The 26,666-nt window shown below is 42.2% G+C and overlaps 1 protein-coding gene across 8 annotated transcripts in view; it reads right to left on the reverse strand.

Moving 5' to 3' along the window:
• CACNA2D1 (calcium voltage-gated channel auxiliary subunit alpha2delta 1) overlaps window positions 1-26,666 on the reverse strand; it is a 368,618-nt gene that overhangs the window by 13,011 nt on the left and 328,941 nt on the right. For 4 of the 8 annotated variants that reach the window (XR_014516731.1, XR_014516732.1, XR_014516733.1 and 1 more), the window contains 15 exons: window positions 24,133-24,193; window positions 21,278-21,375; window positions 20,583-20,664; window positions 20,261-20,323; window positions 17,635-17,738; window positions 16,597-16,674; window positions 16,085-16,152; window positions 15,211-15,249; window positions 13,682-13,753; window positions 11,732-11,884; window positions 11,068-11,120; window positions 10,275-10,330; window positions 10,059-10,188; window positions 9,157-9,269; window positions 7,370-7,452 (listed from right to left, as the gene is read on the reverse strand). Coding sequence is in view for 5 of the 8 variants with exons in the window: in XM_083463957.1 (XP_083320083.1) it covers window positions 7,370-7,452; window positions 9,157-9,269; window positions 10,059-10,188; window positions 10,275-10,330; window positions 11,068-11,120; window positions 11,732-11,884; window positions 13,682-13,753; window positions 15,211-15,249; window positions 16,085-16,152; window positions 16,597-16,674; window positions 17,635-17,738; window positions 20,261-20,323; window positions 20,583-20,664; window positions 21,278-21,375; window positions 24,133-24,193 (1,253 nt within the window). In the remaining 3 variants the exon portion in view is untranslated. Of the gene's footprint in view, window positions 1-5,842; window positions 5,932-7,369; window positions 7,453-9,156; window positions 9,270-10,058; window positions 10,189-10,274; window positions 10,331-11,067; window positions 11,121-11,731; window positions 11,885-13,681; window positions 13,754-15,210; window positions 15,250-16,073; window positions 16,153-16,596; window positions 16,675-17,634; window positions 17,739-20,260; window positions 20,324-20,582; window positions 20,665-21,277; window positions 21,376-24,132; window positions 24,194-26,666 lie in introns of all 8 variants that reach the window. The other 4 variants (XM_083463956.1, XM_083463955.1, XM_083463958.1 and 1 more) reach the window with 3 other exon arrangements.

A 26,666-nucleotide genomic window follows, 5' to 3' on the forward strand; every position in this document is an offset into this window, starting at 1 on the left:
ATAGCCTTTTGTTGCTCCCGAACCCAGGGCTAATTTCAGAAAAGAAATTAGTCAGGCTTTTGTCAGCACTGCCCCCCTCCCATTAGGAAATGAAAAAGAATTAATTAAGTAGGAAGAGTAAACTTAAAAGCAACAATGTGCTTTCTCTGGGTCTTCTACTTGTGTGTTTGTGCTGCTCCTTCTCCTCACTGCGTCAGGCAGCTTTGAGCTCCACCTGAGCTTATGGCATTCTGGAGCCTGCTCTGCTAGGAGCAGGTCTGGGCATTGAGAAGGAGGCTGGAGATTTAGCAGCTGTGTTTAGCTGTTGGTCTTTTGCAATATTCATTACAAAAAGTTTTGAAGCATTCAGAGATAACACTTGTTTACACAAATTGTTATTGGGAACTGTTTAGTTTTCACAAAACGTGGCTTTTCCGTCCATTTAAACTTTGGTTCATTGTTCTGAGAGGGTGATGTTGCACTAAGACATGCCAAACGCCCGTTAAAGCCCTTGGTAAGTATATCTCTGCCAACACGTTTTTTTAAAAATCAGAATTAATGGAGAAGTTTTAAATTAAAAGTTTGTTTTTCAGATTGCCATTCTTCCTATGCTGCAAGTTTCAAAATTGTCACCAGCTGCATCAGGTCTCCCCTAGTCAGGAGACTGCCAGTTCCGCCTTCCACTCCAAGAAACCTATCACTGTGCTGTGCCATCCGCAGGTTGGGATCCTGCCCAAGAAATCGGAGCAGAACTGGGAAATACACATTTCTTGTGAATGATCACTGTGGTTTAGTATATCTCCTGATTCATTTCATTGCTTCTCAGTCAATGATACACTGACAAATGATTATGAGGAAGGGATAGTCGTGCTCTCCTGTTCAAAATGGATTGTGTTGCTTAAAGTACAAGCCATGCTTGAGGCAGGCTGGGCAGAGCAGGGCACTTTCCACCAAGGAGAGGGTGGTTTCTCTTCCTCTAACGCCCGCTTCATGCATTATTTGCAGCGGCACGATGGCATGGTTATGCATGGTACTAGTTACGCACAACCCAAACTGGGAGGGAGTGTTACAGGTGATGTACACCCCTCAGCACAACTATCTTGCAGAAGTTGCAGGCATTAACAGGAGACAGCTTGGGTGCAATCGAGGGAGAGCAGCAATTCAAGGTAATGTCTGAAGGAATAAAAATGGCTGGTGGTGCATTTTGTAGGTTTCAGTGAGGTCTTGCAAGGAATTAGATATTCTAGGCTTCACTGGGATGACTTCACTGACCTCAAGAAAAGGCCGGGCCTGTACTCCCATAGGAAACATGTAGGATAAATATAGCAGGACCCATTTTCAAATTGCACTCACCTAGTAAAACAACACCCCTGTAGTGATTGTGCCACATTGTTGCTCAGGGGCACCATGGGGGGCAGGGGGGAACCCCCATATTTTCAAGGAAAGGGTCAGGCTCCTCAAGAATTCAGGGCCCTGCCACATCCCTTCGAGGATCACCAGGGAGGGGCAGTGCAAAGCATCTTCGCCCCACATATCCCTTTGACATTCGCCAGAGCACCTTCCCAGAACAAAAGAAATGCCTGTGGAAGTGGTTGCACAAGGTGAAAATTTCCCCAAACAGCTCCCCCTGAAGCCCCCACAGTCTCTTCTCAGGTGCTGGAGACCTTGCTGAATTGAGTGGATTGTGAAATGACGGCGTAGAGGAGAAAATGAGGATCACTGAAAACCTGCCCACAGAAGGTGACATTTGAGGCCATTCCCCCCTTCCTCCTCATCTCAACCCCATTCAGAAGGGTCTCCTGATCCTTGGTAGAAGATTGGGGCAGGAGGCTTCTGGATAAAGAGTGGGGTGGGATAGTTTTCATAGAATTGTGGAGTTGAAAGTGACCCCAAATGTCATCCAGTCTAACCGCCTGCAATGTAGGAATCTCAGCTAAAGTGTGCATGACAGATGGCCATCCAAACTCTGCTTAAAAACCTCCACAACCTCCCGAGAGATTCCACTGTCAAATAGGCACTCACTGTCGGAAAGTTTTTCCTGATGTTTGGTCGCAATCTCCTTTTTTTGTAACTTGAAGCCACTGGGGCACAGGTGGCCTTTTTGTTTCGTGCCCGTAGAATAAAGAGCGTTTATAGAATACGAAGTTAATTTTCAAAAAGTTATCAAACAAGCTGTGCACAACAGAAGGTAAACAAATGCCAGAAACTAATTTGTCTCCCACCCCCAATATCTTGAAGAAACAGTGCATCTCTAGAGATAGACATCAGATATCAAGTCTAGCAACTTAAGGTGTGTGTGTGTGTACCTACATACACAACACAAACAGAAACCCATTCCTACTTTTATGATTTTTCTCTATTCAATGTTAAGAGATGGCCAGGATGATGTCTCCCTCTAGTGGGACTCTAGGAAGATAAGTTAAGGGTGAGGATTGATGTAAGAGCAGTAGGGCTGCTCTGGAAATACCCTCACTACTTTGAGTCCAAATGTACCTTCCTTCTCCAAGCTTGACCTCTGAAAACTGGAGTCCTGCAATCCTAGAGCAGAACCAGTGATTGCCCAGCAACCTCGACCTTCCTAAGAGAAAACCTGCTCCACTCATTTCCTGGAGCAGTTTCCTTTTTAAACCAATAAAGGTGAAGAATTAAGAACTGAACATTCAAACAGTGTTCTAAAAATGCAAAATGCCTCACTGAACTACATAGGAAGATTCAGACAGATGACTAGAAAACACTTCATTTGCTGGAATCAGTTTGCACAGCAGCTAAAAAGTTTTATGTGAGCCATGTTTATGTTTCATCCATCTTCACCCCAGTCCAGCAGGCATACAGTGCTTGTAATCAAATATCCATTATAGGGCATACATACAATATTCTGTATTATATATTATATAGAAAAATATGCATCATCACATACCAGTATAATTAGTATATAGCTCTGCAATATCATAAGCTATGCCTTTGTATGTAACGTCCTGGCTGCTCAAGGCATCTTCAGATGCCACATGATGCAGCAAATTATACTGAAACCTAGTTGGTCGGGTTATGGTGAGTGGCTGGGAAGGAGGACTGTCTAGGAACCCTATTCATATACTGCTTAATCAGAAAACAACCACCTCTAGGCAGTTTACAAGAAAATACCGATAAAAATACCGATAAAATCAACAGCAGATAATGTAAAGTTATCAAACTTTAAACAAGTAGATAATGTAAAGTTATCAAAATCAACAGTTTAAAAAAACAAATATACCTAATAAAATTAAGTATCTGTTTTTAGTTTGAGCTTCCCAGGGGAATCCTTTCCTGGGGAATCTGGTTTTTGTTAGAGCTTCCCATAAATTAAACAAATAAGAAAAGAGTTTGTTAATCTGTGACAACTTCTAGCTGTGACTCAAATGCACTGAGATGCCCATAAGCATGCCAGTATCACAAGCAGAACTTGGCAGAGATGAGCTCTTATTAGAGTAGCTTTAGGAGCAGCTGTGGTGGTAAGGCCAGCATATGCTGAGCTCTGCAGCCTGAGTTAGCATGACCAGGACCACCTCAGCCCATGGTAACAATGGCTGGAAGTTAGCCAGGTCATGCACTTACCAGGTGATGATCAAAATCCCATGGGGCAGGATGCACTGCTTTCACCAGATACTAGAACCACACATGTGGAAGAGATTCGCCGTACAAAGGCATGCATGCAAACAGTCCTGATTCAACCAATGATTCCCTTCACTTTTTGAGGAGCAAAGCGTTGCCAGCTTTTGCACATAGAAGACTCCATGTGAAGCACATAGTTCACATGATGCACTAGGCTTGGGTGGAAGGAGAGGCGCACCTGTTACTTCACTAGATTAAATGAACATCTACCTGATAAGTGAATGAATGAGGCCACTCTCTTATTTCTAAGGCGGGGGGTGGGGGTGGCTGCTCCCCACTCCTCCTGAGGCCATAGAATTGCAGAGTTTGCCCTATTTGAAGGATGTGTTTTGCAGCAGGTAAAATTGCCTGAAAATATGGACTCAGCTAGACTGGTAAAGATGGCAGTGTGGAGTCCCGTTTTTCTCTATCTGTTTTCCCTGTTTAAATTTACAGTGCTTTAAACTGAAACACTTCTTTGATGTGGCTAGATCCAGCCTGTTAAAAGAAGGTTTAACCTTGTCTATAAAACATACAATTTCCAACAACTAGGATCCTGTCCTCAGCACTATGCACAAATAAGGACTGAGGGTTTTCAGGGTGGAATGACATGGTATATGGGGGTCAGATGGCATAAATGTAAAGGGGCATTTGTGGGGGGGAGAGGTTCCCCATACGGGGCTCGTCAACCAGGCTAGGTAGCCTATCTAGGAGAAGAAAAATTCTGGTCCTAAACCTTTGCTGCCTGGCAGGAAATCATCTGGAGAAGAAAAGACTCAGGAGTAAACCCTAAGACAGTTGGATAGGACCATGTACGCCTCCTATGGGCAACTCCTGCAGCCAAGCTGGTGCTCTCCTTTGGACCACATCAGTGGGGCCGAGAGTGGGTCTCATCATCTAGGTAGCCTAGGACTTCTATGGACACTGCCCTGGGGAAGTAATTTGAGTGATGCTAACACAGCAGTTTGACTTTACCCCCAGAAGTGCACTCCATTGACTCTGAAGACAGACGGAACCAGCAGAAGGGAAGGGGTGCTTAACTCCAACTGCCTTACTGATTAACCCCTCAGAGGTGTGCCCCCCCAGACCAATTTCTCTTTCGCTTCGCTTCTTCTAGCCTCAGATCCCAACTGAGGGAAAATCACAGGAAAGTATGGTTCACAAGGGAAGAGCAGCTTAATATTACAAAGCAAGTTCAATGTTGAAAATATTGTATTCACTTTGTAATGTGTAGTCCAGCTGTATGATTGTGAAAATGCCACAAGCCCCTTATTGAAAGAAAATGTTAAAAATGCATGTACTCTTAGGCAGCAACAGCTTTTTAATTTTAGCTAACTGTATTTAAATATTATATTTAATATACTATTTTTGTTTGCTTGTTTCCTTTGTTAGGCTCAGGAAAAAAGGCTAGTGCCGGTATTGTGAAGTCGTACCTCTTAATAGGAGCAAGAACAAAACATGATTAGTCTCTATTGTATTGGTCTCACAACCCTCCCAACAACTAAGAATGTCGGCACGACTCCAATTTAGAGATTCAAACTTTTTCAGATTTCTTATCATGGATACACAATAAGTAACAAAGGATTGCCAGGAGCAGTTGTGGTGGTCCCTCTGGGCAAATTCCATCTATCCTAACTGGAAACTTGCTAGGGACTGAACCAGGTGTGCTCTATCACAGACCGCTCCTTAGGAGCAGCGAGGGTGGGCTGTGAAGTCTTAAAGTTAGCAATCTGCTACAGTGCTGGAGCAGGAAAGAACAATATGCAATACATTTCTGTCTTCAGATTGTGATTCTAAGCATGTTCTGAAACAATAGGATTCACTTCCAAAGTTAACACACCAAATTACTATGGCTGTTTATCTTGTGGCCCATGACCCAATGGGCCTCTTTAGAACTGTATCTGTCTTCCCTGATTATCCTTGGGAGTGCAGTCTCTCTACTTGCCACAGAGAGAAGGGAATGTCTAAATTAACTGAATTACTACCCAGAAGATTAAACCCTTTTCAAATAACCACAGACTCTCCCATTCAGGAAAGGAGGATGTGCTCCCAATCTATTCTCAGGGGGAAATAGCTCCTGAACAAGCCCAATAAATAAATAAAGCCATTTGCTCCAAGTTATTTTCCCCACCACCACCCCAAGGCACCCAATTAATACATGTTTCTGTGATACACTAACAAAAATGCTAAACTTTGAAAAACAAAATGAAACACAAAATTAGAGAAAGTAACTGACCATCCACACCACATGAAAACTTGCAGAAAAATGGAGATAGGAGCGGACATCATGGCAGAGGCACGACTCGTTGTGCATATAGGCTGATCCTATTAATAACGGGCAAAATAGCAAGTAGAGGAAAGGAAAGAAAACACAGAAAGAAACACATACAAGATGAGATTTCATGCAGTTTGCTGGCAGTTAGCAGAGTTAATGTGAAAGCATTCACCCAAGAGCAAAGAATTTCACAGTGAGGATTGCAAAGTAAACTTAAGTAAAATATTACACTAATACAACTACAGAAGACACAGTTAACACAGATAATAGCACAACAAGCTAGTGAGCAAGACTCCTTGTACTTTCACACACAACAGATCCAGGATCAAGAGCATGGAGATGGGCTAATAGTTGTTTCTCCCAATATTTCTGCCAACTATCTCCAGCACATGAATGTTACTGTTAAAATTGGGTGCTCCAATGTTCTCAATGTGGCAAACACTTTACAACAAAAAATACCCATTTGTGTTCATGTTCTTAAAAAAAAATATGTATAGTATAGTCTAGATCTGGGACTCTCAAATTTTGGCACAGGAGTAATTTCTACCAGGATCACCAAGTCTAGTGGCAGAAGAGGCATTGGGTTGGATCATTAGCAGGAATGGGAGGAAAGGGGGGTTCCCTTAAGGAGTCTTGGAGGGTGGTGCTTCCTATCCAGAAGCCCAGGTCAAGGGCTGATGGGCCACAGGGCACGCCAAAAGCAGTTCACACCATGGAGGACCGCTAACGATGGTCAACCACAGCTGTCAATCAAACGGCAAGTGGGTTGGTTGATCACTGGCTACACGCCCAATGCCAATGCCAAATAAAGTTGTGGTCTAATTTCAATCCAACACATGTCTCATAGTCTTTACTCACTACCTGCTCGCTCCTCAACCACCTCACTGTCCATGGAACCACAATATGGCAGCCCTTATAATTAATCCAATTAATCTAGATCAGGGGCTGTGAACCTGTGAACCCAGTTCCCCCCAAGTTGTTGGACTTCCATCATCTCTGACCTGGCTGGGACTGAAACATCTGGAGCGCCACAGGTTCCCCACCCCTTACTTTTGATCCACTAGATCTACTATTCACAGGGAAGACTGGGACTAGGCAACTACACTGCATCTTCAGGACCAAAAGAAAAGCCACAGAGTTTTCTAGGCATTTTTTTTTTCAAAGGTTCTGATGACAAGATTGCCAAGCAGTTACCATGATGCACAGAATGGTAGCAAATATTGCCCTACCTCCCTCTTTAAAAGAATCATGTGTGAAAGCACAGCAATTGCAGCAAAGGCAACGCAGAAAAAAAGCAGCTGTTAATTCTATGTTAATCATGGGAACATTTGAAATAGAGTGACTATGGTTCAGAGTCAACAGTCAATTTAATGGAAGATAGGTTAACATCAATGGGCATTTCAAGGTGCAAACTAATCATTTAAAAAAACTTTTTTTTTCCTAGTGCAGGGAAGGCATTTCCTCCATTTCTTAGAAAAGCAAACTTACGTCAATATCATCATCAAAGCAGACATCAGGCCCTTTTCTGTATCTGGGTTGCTGAACCATTTCACAGGGGTTTGGCCCCTCATCTGAATGTCAGTTAAGGAACATGGATAATGGAATGTTCACATTTGCTAGAAGAAGAAGAAGAAGAAGAAGAAGAAGAAGAAGAAGAAGAAGAAGAAGAAGACGACAAACTAGAAAACACAAAGAGAGTGAGGAATTGCAGAGTTTGAACTGGGAGCCTTGCCTAGTGAGGTTCTATGGACTGTGTGTGTAGAGACTAGAGATGTGTGAGACCCCTCAATAAACTGTGTTTTTCAAGTGTGCCAGTTGAATGCTTGAGAAACTATGAAGGATTTTGGGTGTTCAGTGTGAACCCTTGGAAAGCCCTATTTAGCTACCATTCTGCCTTCCCTGCCAGTCCTCCCCCTTCCCTAGTGAAAAAGGTTTTGTGGAGGGCATACCAGAGAGTGTGTGGCTCTTAACAACACACCAGGTACCATTCCAGGTCTCTCCTTAGCTACAAATGTTGTGTTAAAGTCCCACAATCCCCAGCAGGAAATGATGCTTCTCCTTCATTAATGGCAGCCAATTCAGTTCAGCCTATTTGAAGGAGGCTGAACCTGGAGAATTTGGGTTCGTCAATTCAAGCTGGAAGAGACCCTGTTTCAGGGTTCACCTATTGGCTATTTGCCTCTGTGTATAGACACCAGAGGTCATTCAAGCACAGCAGGGGAAAATGGCGTACTACATCAACCCCTGAGTTTGGCAGAAATTATGAAGCCCCTGGATTGGCTAGACATCAAATAAATATTAGAAGGCTGGATTTATCCCTCCAGGTGCCCTTTTTATTGTGCATTCATGATTATATCAGAGCAGTTATATGTGATTCTGATTTCAGTACTGTTTGTGCCTGTAGTAGCTGTGGCAGACATACTGCTTCATTTCCAGTTGTTGCATGTCCTATATCTTCCTGATGAGATCCTGTAACTTTCCATACCACAGGCAGCATATTAAGTCTAAAGTAGGTGGGAGAAAAAGGTAACTTGAAAGGGAATTTGTGTGGTCCTAACTTGAAGATGGAGAGGATTGGGGCTGAAATATCAAGGCAAAGTGTGGGTGTTTGGAGGAGTGAGCACAATATGTGAGATTTAGAACATCTTTACTGTTTTCATGGCAGGGAAGACCATGGCCATTAATGTATGGCAAAGCAGCATGTCAGGTACTGTACAATAAAACATGGAAATTTTAGGCAACAATAAACTAATCAGGCCTGCTAACAGAAGCGAGCAGAAGAACTTCTGCTAGCGCAATGGGGCTTTCCTTCTGTGTGCCCAACAAATTGGCCTGGATGTTTGTGTGTGTCAGGAGAAGTCCCAGAACAATGCACAGGGGGGGGGAGGGGGGAGGGAAAATCAAGGAAGGAGAAATGCTTGTGCTGCAGCAGCAATATCCTTAGTGGTATGTTGAATGCCCTCCTTTAAGTGTGTCAATCATTCTCTTAAGGGTTTTTGATTCCAACAATATTGTGTTTGTGTTATATATTAAGATCATCCAAGCAGGAGTGGGTATCTCACATTAGCTGAGAAATGGAAGAGATACATGCCTGTGTTGATCCACTATTCACAGAAACAGTTTCCAGTCCAGATGTGTGTGTGTGTGTGTGTGTGTGTACACTAACTCGTCCAAGTTTTAGGAGCAGCTGAAAATCAGATACTGGGGGTTCTACAGAAATGTGTGGTGGTGTTATTTTGTACAAATTCAACATAAACTTAAACTTCAAAGGATACCAGGCTTCTCTGCTTGCATCAGTGGCCTTGTATCACAGTGACGGCACATATGTTTGGTGTCACTCATTATGAATACTAAATTTGTTTTGGAAATCTTCTCTGCGTGAAAAAGTCTGCAAACAGAAATGAAGCACAGAACAAATGTTTAATGCTGGGGGGAAAGGAACTTGCAGGCAATTTTCTATAAGTACTTTTGACAACCAGGTAAACTCCAAAAGGCTTAATGCAACTTTTGCACCATAAGCTACAAATAACCTGATTTTGTGCAAAGATCTCCCCACCTCAGTTGGGCAGAGAAAAGATATATAATATATATTATATATTCAGAACCCGTCTTCTCCTCAACAAAATCAAACTTTCTATTTCCAAGCAATATGAACAGTAAAACATGATGCCCATTGCTATTGAAGTATATATAAATGCAGCAAGGTTAACTCATCTTTGAGTGTCTTTACTAAGAGTGACACATTATGTGGAAATAAGGGAGAGAGGCTTTTCTGTGGTGACACGACAGCTGTGGAATATTCACCCCACAGTGAATATTACTGGCACCAATATTACAATCTTTTCAGTGCAAGGTTAAAGCCTGTTTAAAACCTGTTAAAGATGTGCTTTATTTGATTACCCGTGTGCATGTGGGAATTTTTGGTATTTTATTTTGGTAAGATCTGCTGGCTGTGCCTTTTGTACACTGTCCTGTTATCCATAAGCATGAATGGTAGGTTAAAAAATTTTAAGTAAATGCATTCATACACATCTATATTTATATCATCTGTATCTATATCTACTTCATAACTGATAGTTTCACATGAATAACTCAGTTGCTTCTTTAATATCAGAACACTATTAAGAAAGCGTCAGAGGCACTTGACATAATTTCGTAATTCTAAGGAAATACCTACCTAGAACAGTTTATGCAATCTAAAATGCCATAAAATGATTTTTCATCATTGGCAAAGAAATACTGAGTTTGTACTGTAATGCAGCTCTGTTTGGATGGGATGGCACTGAAGTCTTCCTCCTCCATTTCCACTGTGAGAAAGAGAACATGTTCAGCTCTGTGAGAAGCTTGATTATAAAAGCAAAGGAATGTCTCTGGCACCTGAGTCTTCACTTACCGGCACTAAGAAAACGTGGGAATGTGAGGCCCAGAAAGAGCTGCTGCAAGATAGACCTAGATACACAGGGGGAAAGCAATGGAACAAGAGAGTAAGGAGCTGTGAGGAGGGATAGTGCCTAAATCAGGCAGCCTTTAGCTCTAGGAGTGGGGCAGAGAATTCACTGTGTGAACTGGAGCAGGAGATGGCAGAGCAAACCCAAAGAACATTCCTGGAATAATAATAATAATAATAATAATAATAATAATAATAATAATAATAATAATAGAAGAAGAAGAAGAAGAGGAAGGATCACCTGCTCCTCTTTGAAGCATAGCTTTCCCTGTTTCACTGCATGGGTTTGTTGAAATCTGCCTTTTCCCTTTTCTCCTTATTAAATGAACATTTCAAGAAACCACTTGCAGGTGAAAAGAACAATAACACCCCAAAGTCCAAAGTGAGTCCAGACACCTCTGTGTCTGATATCATCACTGATAACCCGTTTTTTAAATATTCAGTCATGTTTGGGTTTCCTCTCTGGATTACCCTCCAATGCAGAAGTTCACTTTCATTGCAAAAACAAGGGTTCTTAATTTATGTTGAGTTGCACACCTCATAAATATCTTCAGGAACCTTTGGGGAAAGATTTTGTAGCCCTATTTTGCAGTGACATTATTTAATGCTCAGCTAAATTTGAACAAGAAGAATGTGGGGTGAAATCTCAGCTGGGCAAATTCATTCTGTATACATCGCTCGGTCAAGGCCCTCACATGTTCAAATGTATAATAAACCCTACCTGGAAAGTTCAACTTACCAAGCGGCTGCAGAGGCCCACCACCCTAGATGTAATATGTCTGCTATCGTAGGCTAGAAAATAAAAGGCAATTGATATACGGTTAGAATAATCTCTGAATTATTCTTCCCTCCTGCTGTTTGTTGGACTACAACTTCAGTCACCCCTGACCCCTGGCCATGATGGCTGGGGTTGGTGAGAGGTGCAGTCCAATACTATTGCGAGGACACCACATAGACTGGCCTGGTCTAAACACATGGAGGGATAATACTGACTGGGCAAAGGCAAGAGGTGAAAGTAAAGGACCCCTGGTCAGTTAAGTCCAGTCAAAGGTGACTCTGGGATTGTGGCACTCATCTCGCTTTCAGGCCGAGGAAGCCGGCATTTGTCCACAGACAGCTTTCTGGGTCAGTTTAGCATGACTAAACTGCTTCTGGTGCAACGGAACACCGTGACGGAAACCAGAGCGCACAGAAACACTGTTTATCTTCCTGCCACAGCAGTACCTATTTATCTACTTGTACTGGTGTGCTTTCAAACTGCTAGATTGGCAGGAGCTGGGACAGAGCAACGGGAGCTCACCCCGTCGCGGGGATTCGAACCGCTGACCTTCTGATCAGCAAGCCCAAGAGGCTCAGTGGTTTAGACCACAGCACCATCTGCATCCTGGCAAGAGGATACTGACCACATAGACAGAGCGGAGTCCGGCTCCTTGCTTTGCTTCTTCTTCTGGGTCACACACAGACTGATAGTCATAAGACTTGTTAAAGGCATATAAGGACATGTTGATGAGATTTCGCATGAGGCCAGGGTCAATCTCACCAAAGAATTTTCCGATCTAATGAAGGAAAAGAGATTGTTTAAAAAGAAAGAAAGATACTTCTCTTCAAACAGACTGGAAGACATAATAGTTCTTATATTTACACCCTGATAGGACTCAATGTGGCTTTCAGATTAAAACAATAATTGTTAAAAACACAGAAAAAACAATAATTTAAAAAATTAAACATTATTTTTAATGTGTGATTTATTTAATTAACAAATAATGCAAACAGCAACATTTTGGGTGCAATATAGCTGAGAATACAGTACTTGGAAGCTTTTCCCTAGAGCGTCAAAACTGCCTGAATTATTACAAACGCAAGGTTCTTCATCTAAGTAAAAAGAGCAATAAAAAAAGGAGAAATGACATATTAATTCAAAGCCTGAACCCAATAGTTAACTACTCTATAGGTATAGATTTAAAGAAGGCTAGATCTAGGGATGGAACATTACAATTTCTTTTGACGTCAGGCTAATCCACACAGTTGTTTTCTAATGTATGTCTCACTTCTGGGTGTCAATTTGACTCAAGTTCCCCTCCCCTTCATTTCCATTAAAATACACATTTTTAAAATGAACAACAAAAACGGTGTGCTTGCATATTATATACATTTCATGCGCACATAAAGCTGCTTTTTGTTTCCCTGACCTCCCTCCCTCTCCATCCCACACACCGGGCAGCAACTTCGACTCCCCTCCCACTCTCAGTTCAGTCCTACTCACTGCACTTAGGACACACAAGGTTTGTTTTAGGCTCGGTCTTTCGGCTCAGTCAGTCAGAGAGCAGAGCAGGTGAGTTTTAAATTCAAAATTATATACTAATTGATGGTGTGTGCATAATAATGTTTTGAGTTTGTCTAGGAATCTGTATTCTATTTACATGTAAGCCACTTTTGGAGCACTTTTGAAAGGCAGGATATAAAGGTTTTAAATAAATAAATAATTATTATAGTTTAGAAGACATCTGAAGACAGCCCTTGTTTAGGGAAGTTTTTAATGACTGATGTTTTAATGTATTTTTAAACTTTTGTTGGAAGCCGCCCAGAGTGGCTAGGGAAACCCAGCCAGATGGGCAGGGTATAAATTATTATTATTATTATTATTATTATTATTATTAGGGGGGACACATTTGTGTAAGTTCATAACAGAGGTTCATTTGATGCTCTTTTCAGTGATATGCATAAGGCAGGTGTGTATCAGCCACAACTAGGGACAAGTGAATCTCTCCACTTTGGTTCCTCTCTGTTTCTCACTTTTCCAATGAGTTCTCATTTTCACATCAGTCTTCCGGAAAACCCATCACTGAATTTCTCCTAAAATGAGCATTTACATGCAACTTTGCCCAACATAGCACATTCATGCAAAGCAATGTCCCCTAATGCAATGCATTTTAAAATCTTCATTAACGTTTAAGTTTTTATGTACATTTTATCCTAGTGTATAAATTTTTATAAATGTGACTTGGCTGGAGAACTGCAATGCAAAATTCAGAGAAGTGCAGGTTTCAATGGATTGCTGTGTTTGGGTTCACCTCATGTTTCAAAAAGTGACCATTAAGTTGGTACCCTGTTCTATTTTCACATAACACACTTTATGATCAAGGGTGAAGGAAAAAAGATTGGCTTCCACAGTCCTGTACTCTTGCCATGGATACAGATTCTGAATGAGAGAGTTGTCCTGGCTGTTGTCATTAGGTTATTATGAAATCTGAAATCTTAAGTCAAACTTAAAGCTTGTAATTTGATTTGATAAAATAGACAGCACTTTGATTGTAAGACAACTTGATAGACAATTTGATCTGTATCACACTTACCTCTTGCATATCCCATTCCTGATTTGTCATCAAGAGAAATCCTCCATCATCAAGGATAACACAGTCAACATGCTGCAATAAAGACAAGGAGGACAATAGGGGGGAAATTATTATTTGCTTTATAGTCACAATTCAGAACATATTTGTTGAGCTGAGCACCAGCCCCATGCCAGCCTAAGGAGAATGAGTTTTACCACCTGGGTAAATGTGTATAGGACTGCAGTTGTAGTTACCTGCCCAGTTATAAAATAATAGTTAGCAGTTTTCTTAATGATCATATTACTCACTGAAGATAAACAAAAAGGGAGAAATCATTTGCTATTGCCCATCATTTCATGAAGAAAAGGCTACTGCCCCCCCCAACTACTCATAAACTGTAGTACTGGCATCAGTCACTCTCTTGTAGCTGCTAAAGACAAAATTGAAACATATGCAGCTTTTAACTCTTATTTATTTGATCCTTCTCTCGATACAGCACCAATTATTTCATTGCTGTTGTTTGCATTCATAAATAATAAGGTAAAGGTACCCCTGCCCGTACGGGCCAGTCGTGTCTGACTCTAGGGTTGTGTGCTCATCTCGCTTAAGAGGCCGGGAGCCAGCGCTGTCCGGAGACACTTCTGGGTCATGTGGCCAGCGTGACGAAGCTGCTCTGGCAAGCCTGCACCAGCGCAGCGCATGGAAACACCGTTACCTTCCCGCTATAAAGCGGTACCTATTTATCTACTTGCACTTAAGGGTGCTTTCGAACTGCTAGGTGGGCAGGAGCTGGGACCGAACGACAGGAGCTCACCCCGCCGTGGGGATTCGAACCACCAATCATACGATCGGCAAGTCCTAGGCACTGAGGTTTTACCCACAGCGCCACCCGTGTCCCCTCATAAATAATGACAATGCTCTAATAATGTATTTTGATTCCAATTTTTGTTGCTGTATGATTGGTTTGATGGCAGGATCTTTATACTCGGTCGGATGCCGTGGAGATCACACAAAGCATCCAAGAGAGGGGAGTGAATATGAGTAGCTGGGATTGTTCATCTTAGTCTCAGTTTAGATGTGACTGCACATATGAGCACTCTGGATTGGTGCAAAGAAAACATGTCTCAATGGCGGCAGCAAGATAATCATAGTATCAGAATTGTTGGAAAGACCACAAGGGTCATCTAGTCCAACCCCTGCAATGCGGGAATCTTTTGCGCAACATGGGGCTTGAACCCACAACCCTGAGATTAAGAGTCTCATGCTCAGGGCTTTTTTCAGCTGGAACTCACTGGAACTCAGTTCCGACACCTCTCAGGTGGGCGCCATTGCCATTAAAAGTGTACAAGGGGTTCAGTGTGTGTTCCAACACCTCTTTTTCTAGAAAAATAGCACTGCTGATTGAGGTATCCCAGGGATGGATAATAGTAAGATAATGCTTATCACTGACATAGTGTCTGTGCTTCAAAGCAAATATGCCATCCTTACAACATCACCCACAAACATGGCTTCAGTATCTGCAAATGATTTATTAATGAACACATTCTTACCCGACTGTTCTTTTCACATCCACACAGTTCACTTTTGCACTGAAAAATAGACATACAATGCAACATATGAAACCTGTTGTTAAACAAAGAATGATGACATTCAATCTAGAGTTGTGCTCATGCTGCTTTTGTAGCCAGGTCAAATGTCAAGTATTTGGGCAGAATATTTACATTTGTCAAAATTCACCACTGCTGCTCAACAGCTTGCGTTAACTGCTGTTGCAAGACCAAAAAAATCTCAGGACAATATTTCAAAACATTTCCAAGAGCCAAGAAGATGCACACTAATCCAACATAAAGTAAAACACTCAAAATTAGGCTAAAGTATTAGTTCTGCAACTCCTGAATTACCAGACTTCCAATGAAAGTTACATATGCTGAAAAAGGTAATTAGGAAGATGGATTCTTGACAAATCTGGTAGGTAACTCGTCCTACTCCCAGATTTACTACTCTTGCCCACACATCCCTTTCTTCACCTTGAAAGGAATGTCCAAGGAGCTGGAACCCCACCCCTAGCAGCTGCTTATTCCCCCTTTATTCCCTCTTCTCCCACACTAGGTACATTTGAGGGTGCTTGGAAAGGAGGGGAAAGTGGAAGGACAAGCAGTGGTAGGATAAAGCAAGACTCTCTTTAGGCCATCTCTACTCAGCATGATGATCAATCAAAGGCACTTGATGTTACACTATTGGATATTGGTAACAATTATATCCACTGCATAACTTCTGCCCATTTATTTAGGTATGTATGAATGTTTGAATCAATATTTCCAATTGGATACTGAGCTGTAGCACAGGAGCACACAATAAAACAATCCTAGATGTAAGTTGAAGTATTCACATTGATGCTCAAAAGAAAAGCTACAAGTTCCTTACCTGATTCTTTGTAGTGATTTTGGTGAAATTTTCCATCCAGTTGGTCACATTGATTTTTACTCCAACAACTAACAGGGAATACACAATATATAAGGGAAGTCAGTCAGTTAAGGAGGATACATGGTCATTGGTTTCAAATGCCACCGAAAGACCAAGAAAGAACAAGTGTTGCATCCCACCGTTCTTCTCCCAACAAAGGTCATCCATCAGGGCAACCAAGACCAATTTAGTCTCACAATCAGGTCTGAACTCAAATTGAAATTGGAGAAGGTAATCAGTTTCATCCAAGAGTGATTGCAACTGTCTTACCAATACTCTTTTGTTCATCTTCCCTCAAAAGGGAAAAACTAATAAACAGCTTTATTCAGAAATCTGTGGGACCTTTAGCATGGTCAAAGAGACTTACAAGTAAGCTAAGTAATGCAGATTTGCTCTTTAAAACATGAACTTCAGTTGCTGTTTACTATGTCCAATAACAACGGTCAAGAAATGTCAGTATTATTCCTTCCTACCTGCAGGTTTCAGAAGTTTTCCACTGACGGTTATTTTCACAGCCTTGCTGACCATAATGCCATCTTCAGATACGCTTCCTGAGATAAGGAAGGAAGGAAGGAAGGAAGGAAGGAAGGAAGGAAGGAAGGAAACCCCAACATTTAATAGATGACTATGAAACAGTCTTCGTGTGTCAGAGAGAAACCAAATGAATTGGGATGTATCTGTTTGTAATAATAATAATAATAATAATTTATTATTTGTACCCCGCCCATCTGGCTGGGTTTCCCCAGCCACTCTGGGCGGCTTCCACAGAAACCAAAAAACACTAAAATATCATACATTAAAAGCTTCCCTGAATAGGGCCGCCTTAAGATGTTTTCTGAATGTCAGGTAGTTGTCCATCACCTTGACATCCGATGGGAGGGCATTCCACAGGGCGGGCGCCACCACCGAAAAGGCCCTCTGCCTGGTTCCCTGTAGCTTCGCTTCTCGCAATGAGGGAACCGCCAGAAGGCCCTCGGCGCTGGACCTCAGTGTCCGGGCAGAACGGTGGGGGTGGAGACGCTCCTTGTAGATTAGGTTGTGCCTGTTTGCAATTCACCATGAATAGGTGGCTCAGTTGGTTAGAGCGTGGTGCTGATAATGCCAATGTCGTGCGTTCCAATTCCTGTATGGGCCAGTTGGATATTTCTCCACTGCGGGGGTTGGACTAGATGATCCTTTGAGTCCCTTCCAACCCTACAATTCTATGATTCTATAAATGCCTCCCAGGATTGTGCTATTGAATTAACATTTTAACGCCAGAGGAAGCCCTAACCTAATCAGGGTCATGCTTCACTGACTCAACTGCAGCTTCCTACAAATCCTTTGGCAACATTTCCTGAGTTCTAGCTAAAACTTTTGAGAAACAGACATGCATAACTGCTACATGGTAATCTTCATAGCCATTGTGCATACTTTTCCAGATGTCTTCAACATTCCATAGTTATGCAATATGGATAGAACGTACTGTATCTGGAGTTTAACAAGATAATTTTGCGTGGCCAGTGACTTACTGTTATAGAAGGGAGCTGTGAAGATGTAGTTTTCATTATCTAAGCTCCTTTTGTAGAAGCTCTCTTCATAGGTTTCAGGATTTTCTGTCCAATATTCTCCTGCACTGAACATGAGACATTAATGTCAGCTTTTTGTCTTAATTCTCACATGTTTTCTTATCCTGTGCATGCCTAATCTGAAGGAAGCTCCACTGAATTCAATGGGGCTTACTCACAGGAAAGTGTGAGGAACATTTGGCCCTTCACATTCACCACCTGACCACTGACCCTGCTGGCCGGGGCTGATGGGAGTTAAAACAGCAGCATTGGGAGGGTATCAGGCTTCTAACCACTGGGTTCTAGGATTGAAATCTAAGGCTGCAATCCATTTATTTGGGAGTAAGGCCCATTGAAATTAACTAAATTTACTTCTGAGTAGACTGTAGGATTGTACTGTTTGTTAATGTTACTGGAAACCTTAAAATGTGACTCATTGTAATAATATAGCTCCCTGCATATGTTCACATTACAGAAAATGGCTCGCTCAAAAAATACTAGACAGCCAAGATTCTACCTGGCGTAAGATCAAGAAGTCTCAGGTCCATGAGCTACGTCTCCTATTTAATCTCCAGTCAAAATCCAACCATCTACAGGAGACAATGAGCAATCTGGGAAATCCCATTATTAAGTTTGGGATCTCCACAACCCCATTCTGATTTCCAACTCTGAAATGCTGTGAAAACCTGAAACTGGTTACAGACATAAGCCGAGTGCTCAACTAATTCCACATGCCCAAAGGGAATTTGAGCTTATGTTTCTTGAATAGCAGCCTTTCAACACCAGCAACAAACCACTTTTGAAACCGAGGTACTTTTTTTTAAAAAAAAGTTAGTGATAAAGGATTTGTGTCTGCCTTTGTTTTCCTTTTCAGTTCCACAGGCTGTGTTCTGAGGAAGCTCACTGGATCTTGGCTATACTATACAAGGATGATTCAGGACAAGCTTTCCCTGTTACCGTGGTGCCTCGCAAGACGAAATTAATTCGTTCCGCAAGTTTTTTTCTTCTTGCGAGTTTTTCGTCTTGCGAAGCACGGTTTCCCATAGGAATGCATTGAAAATCAATTAATGCGTTCCTAGGGAAACCGCCTTCAGACCAGGTCCGGGGACAGTCTGTCCCCCGACCTCTTCTGAAGGCTGGGGGGTGGGGGACAAGGGCTTTTCTTCCCACTGCCAGCCTTCAGAAGGCTGTTCTGAAGGCTGGCGGTGGGAAGAAAAGCCCTTCTTCCCACCTCCCGCCCCGCAAGCTCCGGGGACAGGAGGGCTTTGCTGCCGACCGCCAGCATTTTAAAAGCCCCTGCTGTCCCGGGGCGATTTTAAAATGCTGGGGGTCGGCAGCGAACGCTTCGCTCCCGCCCGCCAGCATTTTAAGATCGCCCGGGGCAGCGGAGACTTCTCTGCTGTCCCGGGGAGATTTTAAAATGCTGGGGGTCGGCAGCGAACGCTTCGCTCCCGCCCGCCAGCATTTTAAGATCGCCCGGGGCAGCGGAGAAGTCTCCGCTGTCCCGGGAAGGCAGGCGGGGGGGGGGGAGCAAAGACTTTTGCCCCCCGCCGGCCTTCAGAAGAGGTCCAGGACCTCTTCTGAAGGCCGGCTGTGGGCAAAAGTCTTTGCTCCCGACCGCCAGCAATTTAAAACAGGTCCCCGGAGATTTCCCTATGGGCTTTCGTCTTGCGAAGCAAGCCCATAGGGAAATTCGTCTTGCGAAGCGCCTCCAAAACAGAAAACCCTTTCGTCTTGCGGGTTTTCCATCTTGCGAGGCATTCGTCTTGCGGGGTACCACTGTACTTTTTGTCTTGTACAGTAACTGAATTTCAAAATATGAAAAACACGGTTTGTTCAAAATGTATCTACTGTAATTTATGAGAATTACAACTTTCTAATATGCCAATCAAGGGCATATTATTTTCAATATCTGGGTATGGGAATCAAACCTAGGGCATGGACATTGATTCCGAGTACCACCCTTTGTTTCCTCCCTAAGGGTCAGAATATTATATTTGGGGTATTCAATATATTTGTTGTGAAGACTCTCACTTTAATATTCCATTACCAAGCGACAATTTCAATGGGGGCTTGCAAGAACTTCAGCCACCATCCAACCCTGAGTTAGGCATGCATAAGAAATTAGGTGAGGTATGCGTTGTATGTAATATATGTAATGTAATGTTAAGTATATATTGTTTTGTAATGTATTGATATTTATAATAAAATGATTTTTTAAAAAAAGTCATGCTTAAGAAATTGATTTTGCCAGTGTCTCTGTTGTATTTCTGAAATATACTCGGAGTCGAGAGTGGATTTCATGCTCTATATTCAGCTCATGTGGTGAGAAGGAATGGAAGTTCCCCCAGAATGTCTGCTTTATATACATTATTTACACAATGGGCCCCACGTGATTGGCTAATTCTGGGATTCTCCTGAGGCCAATCAGGTTGCGGATGCCCTTCCACCTGGAGATAGATTGGGTGACTCCTGTGGACCAATCAGACTGCTGCATTCTGGATCCTATTGTTCTAGGACCAATTGGCTGCCTTTTGGATCCTATTCAACTCAGTACATAACAATTTCTTAGAAAGAAACAGACCCTTACCTTTTGGGATACACTCTAGTGATCCCTCCATCCGTAGCTACAAATCGTGCTGTAATTCCCTCACTGTGGGAGGAAGAAAAGAGAGACAGAAATATTTGAATTGAACTGAATTTGCAATGATTGCCAGCCCTTTGTACATAATATTCACAAGTTTTTCTAAGATAGTCTAAAACGCAAATGTGTGCGTTTTCATATACTTAATGCCGGGTGTGTTCCTTGTGTGCTCTAATTATCAGAAATGATCCAGTATTATTTTAACATACCATTAAAACCCCCAGAAATAGCCATATTGTTTGGAAGGGGGGAGGAAAATAACACTCACGGGTCCTGCTTACTCCAGTAATTCTGAACAAGTTCACTTGTAAATCCTGCATCCAGCAAAGCTCTCATAACCATATCATTGCCTATCAAAGGAAACAAGCCAAAGGTTAATTAAAATCACAGGAAGCTGCCAAGTCAGACCACTGGTCCATATAGTTCAGTACTGCGTACACTGACTTGAAGTGGCTCTCTAAGATTTTAGCAAGGAAGGGTCATTTTCAGCTGCACTTGGAGATGCGGGGAGGATTGAAACAGAGACCTTTTGAAAGCACAGTCTGACTCTAGTGCTTAGTTATGATCCTTCCCCATACTATGACCACACCCCATAATAAATATGAAGTCAGATTTCAACAAATATTTCCAGTTTTAAACCTGTATGGTTTGGCATCGGTTGCTCCTGTTTCAATGACAGACAAATTCTAAAATCAAAAGGCCAGCTAAGTTTTAAAAAGTATTAGGTTTTGAAATGCCCTTCATGTAAGAAGGTCAGAACAGTTTTTATCTTCACATAAGAACCCTATGAACTGGATGAAACTCTGCAATCTTGCATTCATAAACCCAGTAAACAGATCTGGTACTATACGTAATTATGGGAAACAGGGTGATCACATCAACATTTCTTCTTTGGAACCAGTTGCTGCACTTATATTGTCATCTCCTGCAAGCAGCTTCATTTAATGAAAAAGTAAGGCTTACATGAGGGATTTTGGGGGGTGTATCGATCTATAAATTCGCTGAAATTCAGAAGAAATGCTGTGTTGTTGTCAGTTATTTTCACAGGCCCACAGTAGTCTCTAGAAAAAGAAAAGGTTTTTAAAATATTGCTTTTAATCCATGAAGTAAAGCAAGCAAGCAAATAAACAAAAAAATACATAAATTTCTGGCTGAGCTGGTTTGGGTTTGCATTTTATCCTGGCTAATTTACCTAACATTTGGTAGCAACATTTCATTTAGTAGCATATCATGTAGAAGTACTTGCCTACAGTCTGCAGTGTATCACTTTCACAACATAGAGAAATTCCATGGCAAAATTATGCATAAAATTATGGAAAGTTAAATGCTATAAGCAAGGAAACACAAGATTAGAGCGTTTTCACTCTGAATGATCAGCCTTGACATAGGAATGGATGAATCCATCAACTTCAATTTCTCAGTTTCCAAACATAAGTAAAGTTTGTCATATTTCTGCGTAGGTTTGTGATATATTTTTAAAAATTCATTTATGTTTGTTTCTTTACCGCCCTGAGGATGTGAGGACTGTGGGGCGGTTTACAATACAAAACACAAAAATACACAACATTAAAACCCTCACAAAAGATCCTCAGCATTTTAAAGTACATTTCTTCTAATATGAACATTTAAGTATGAAATTTTACCAAAGTTATACATTTCTGCAACCAATCTTGGGCCACATAATGCATTTGGGTAGGCTATTTTTGGTTATATAAATGGATGCACATACAATCATAGGTGCATAGAAACAGGGTTTTTGTGCCCACAGTCAGCAAGAATTCTGACTCCCAATTGTTCAACAATAGCAACTACTCACAGCTTCTACCTGCACGCTCAGCCTTCACTGGGGTGCTTTCACTGTGTGTGCTGATGGCTCTTTTTCAGAATCTTTTTGTACCTCTGCAAATTCTGGGAGCTCCCAAGCCACCAGATATTTTCCTGTGGAAAGGTGGTGAGGTTTTGGCTGCAGAGGGACCAGCAGCACTCAAGAGAACTGAGATGCCATGGGTGAGGTGCTCCATTCCATTCTGCCCCTGTGATCCATAGTCAGCATACAATGTCTGCTGAACATTAGGTTAAGAGGCTGTTGTTCTAACAACTGTGTAGAAGGTGGAATTTCAGCAGATGGAACTTGTAGTATGGTGGTTAGAGTACTACACTAGGAGCAGGGAAACTGGAATTCAAATCTTGACTAAGCTATTAAGTTATCTCAGCTGAAGCTATTAAGCTGCGTAACCCTGGGTCAGTCACTATACTCTCAGCCTAACTGATCTCCAGGATTGTTGTTAGGATGAAATGGGGTGAGAGGAGGGGGCTATGAACAAAATACACCACCTTGAGTCCCTTGGGGAAAAGGTGGGATACTGCCATCGGAAGGAAGGGAGGTGAAAGGGCTCACGGAGGTTGGGAGAGACTCAGCAGCTGAAGAGGGAACCAGTAGGGGGAGAGGAGGTGAGCTGAGGGAAAGTGAGCTGGAGGGATGGCTCAGAGACACTTCCAGCGAAAACAGTGGGGAGGTTTCAGGACCTCCTGTAGGGACACCCACTCCTCGCCGGAAACTGTCACGCAGAGAGTCCAGAAGACGTGTTTCTGTTAAGGAGCTTTTATGTTGGAAGCGATTCCGAAAGCAACCACTGTCGGAATCTGCCAGCGACTGACGGAGCCATGTTTAAGGGGCTCCGTTACAGACAGAGGTTTGCAAACTTGACCAAACTCTGAGGGACTTGGATTTTACGCACAAGCAGCTCATCGTCCCATCACAGATATAAATGTAATAAACAATCAGGAGAATTAGTGGTTCTTTCTACCATTTTATATCTACCTATCTTTTTCTCCATGCGCCTTTTCCAACAACAACATTCCCTTACCCCTCCCACCTGCTAGGCAGTTTTTCCCCTCTCAAAAGTCTCCTACTTTATGTGGGCACTCAGTCCTCATTGGGCTGCTTTTCAGGGGAATCCAACATTTCCTTTGCTTTCCCCCTGAATATTGTTTGTATTTCTGCAAACTTTGGGGTTACTGTGCGTCTGATATTGCCACCCTCTTGAGGGTCGGTGGTGTCGTTTTGGCTATGTAAGTGTGAACATTGGAAGACTTCAGACTATATGCTATTAGTACAGTGGTGCCTCGCAAGACGAAAAGAATCCGTTCTGTGATTCTCTTCGTCTAGCAGTTTTTTCGTCTTGCGAAGCAAGCCCATTGACGGATTAGCGGATTAGCGCTATTAGCGGCTTTTAGCGGCTTATCTGCTGATCGGATCAGCTGATAAGCGGCTTAGCGGCTTAGAAAAAGGGGGGGAGGAAAAAAACCCAGCAGGAACTTGCAAGACATTGTCGTCTTGCAAAGCAAGCCCATAGGAGATTCGTTTTGCGAAGCACCTCCAAAACGGAAAACTCTTTCGTCTAGCGAGTTTTCCGTCTTGCGAGGCATTCGTCTTGTGGGGCACCACTGTATATGGATGATCTCATCTTAAAGTGGGCTGAATCTTCGCTAAATTAGTTGGGACAAAAGTCTAACAGAAATCAACAGAATAAGTTAGGCATGATTTAGTACTTTTTGAAATCAATGGGACTGAAGTTCAACTAACTTGGTCTAGATCCAATTAATTTTATTATATATATATATGTTGTTGTTGTTGTTGTTGTTGTTGTTGTTGTTGTATTTTTGTTGGAAACCACCCAGAGTGGTTGGGGCAATCCAGTCAGATGGGTTGGGTAAAAGAAATAAATTATTATAATAACATTATTATTATCATCGTCATTTGTTAGTCGAGACTTGTTATGTAGCATCTGGGTATACAGAACAGGAAAATGACCAACCTTGGTGCTAAAAAGGTGTAGCCGAATTCATCAAAGCGATCTAGCTTCAGAGTTTCCGTAACTATAAAGATGAAAATGCAGTGTCAGAATCTTTTATAAGCAAAACTAAGTATGTAAATGCAGTGGATTTCAACATTTTTAAAGCACTCGGTTCCTAGGACCCATTCAGACAATGGCTCCAGCTTAACAGGCTAAAGTTATTAAGCTGGGGAAGAGCATTGTGACCACATACTCCTGTTCTGCCTCACCCTGTGTTTCTGCTTGCATGTCCAAAGTGTGAAATTGTGGTTTAATTCGGATGTGCAGATCTGGAAAACTGGTTTAAAGTAAGCACTATGGAAGCAGCAAAGCCAATCAATATTACCCCACCATCCACATTTTCACATTAAAAGAGAGATTCATGTATTTATCATGAAACAGCAGCAACACAGCCTGAAATACTGCAACAATTGGTGCAAGGTAAATCTGGCATAGTACTGACCTGCTAAGCATGACCATATGGCAATTAAAGCTGAAGCCATGGGGATGTCAAGATGCAAACCAAAAGGGCTTGTAAAATGTGCCACAGGTAAAATATTTTACTTAGCATAAATTCATTTCAGAGTTCTTGAAAACACAAATTTGGGGTGAAGTGTTAATCTGAGTTTCTTAATAAACTGAGAGGTGACAGGGTCAAAGAAGCAAGGAGGAAAGAGAAACAATTCAAAAGCATGTGAGGAAAAAATACATCATTTTCCCTTCTCTATTTTTAGAATACCAAATTGTCATGGGAGAAGCCCCAAGATGAAGGACACAAAGGAGAACATCCAGGAGGAATGAAAATAGAAGCAGACAACATGTATAAGCAACAGTAAATAGAGGGAAATTGAGCAACAAGAATATACTTGCCATTTTGGACTGTTATAATCCATCAGAAAGAGGCAAGGAAACATAAGAAACAAGGTAAAGCAAAAGGGGTCACAAATCAATATTTTATTCAACCAGTCCCTTGAATAAAAATATTGCGGCATGAAACGAGATCAAAGGTTCATTTTCTCTACAGCTGTACACTGGAGAAAAGACAAACATCTCTGAAGACTTGAACACATGTCTTTTGTCAACATATATCCATCACATAACTACAAAACAGCTTGAAATCTAGTTTTGAGCTGGCAACAACAAAGGGTCAATCATACATTATGTAGAGCAGCTATTGGGGGCATTTCACTGCTCCCTGGAGCAGCTTTCCTATGTGACTAGCATAAGACGTGGAGAACGCACACAATACTACAAGGGACGCACAAAAGATGTCAATGCAGCAAGACGGAAGACTGCTAATAGAAGGTTAGATAGACTCTTAAGTCCCAAAGCAGACCTCTACAATGTGTGACCTGCCAAGCCAAACACTTCCATCACTCACGTACTACAAGCTGAAGTAGGTTCAACCTGCCTGTGTGAGACCACCAGGTCACAAATTGTATAGGCTTGCCCCACCTGTGTTCTGGAAATAGGGAAAGACTTCCTTATTTTATCTAAGCTTTCATCCAATGGTTTTATGAAGTTCTAACATGTTTGCTTTTAAATCCTTTCTACATACTTTTGTTATTTTAAACTGCCCTGAGCTCCCTTTGGGAAGAAAGGATGGGCTATAAGCTTGAGACAAACAAACATGGCTAGAATAGGATTCTCAACCAAGTAGAAATTTGTAGGGAAGCAGCAGCAGTGAAGAGGCAAGCAAGAGCTGCTGCTTAGCCTTCCTGTGAATAAGTTGAGGGAACTGCAGTAAGTTCAAAGTACGCCTAATAGGCTACAAACTGAGACCAAACAGTGGGAATGTAGCACACAATGGAATGCATAGAGCTTCTGTAGCTGGTGCCCATTGGGACTGGTAGAGAAAAAGGCAGGGAGACCAACAGCGGGTCAAGTCCAAGCCCATAGCAGGCAGAGCCAACTAATTCTAGTTCCCTCCTCATCTTCCTCCTTGCTAAGGTCCACAAGGGGCAACACTGAGACTATGAAGCAGGCAGCTGACAAGGCGAGCCGCCCCCTGGGCTGGATGTAAAGCAAGCAATTGGGTGCTGCCTCAGGACAGGTGAGGCTGGTGGGGCAAAGAGTGATGCATTAACTCAAGTTGACGAGCATCCACATAGACTGAGACCTGAATGAACACCTGTTCCCACATTGAGTTTTCTGTACACCTTGTCATCTTTGGAGATTCAGGTTTTGGATGCTCTCACTGGGTGACAACGGAGGAAAGAGCTTTCTGGGTGGTGGTGCCCCGCTTATAGTACTTACTCTCAGGTAGACTTGACTACTTTTTGGCCCGAGATCAAGGATACAAAGGAGAACATTCAGGAGGAATGGAAATAGAAGCAGACAATATGAGCAACAGTAAACAGAGGGGAAAATGAGCAACAAGAATATACTTGCCCTTTGGGACTGTGATAATCCATCAGAAGGAGAAGGCAGGGAAACAGAAAAAACAGGGTAAAGCAAAAGGGGTCACAAACCAATATTTTATTCAACCAGCCCCTTGAATAAAAATATTGTGGCGT

This window comes from Podarcis liolepis, assembly GCF_965112155.1.
Source record: "Podarcis liolepis genome assembly, chromosome: 10".
In the NCBI taxonomy this organism is placed as follows: Eukaryota; Metazoa; Chordata; class Lepidosauria; order Squamata; family Lacertidae; genus Podarcis; species Podarcis liolepis.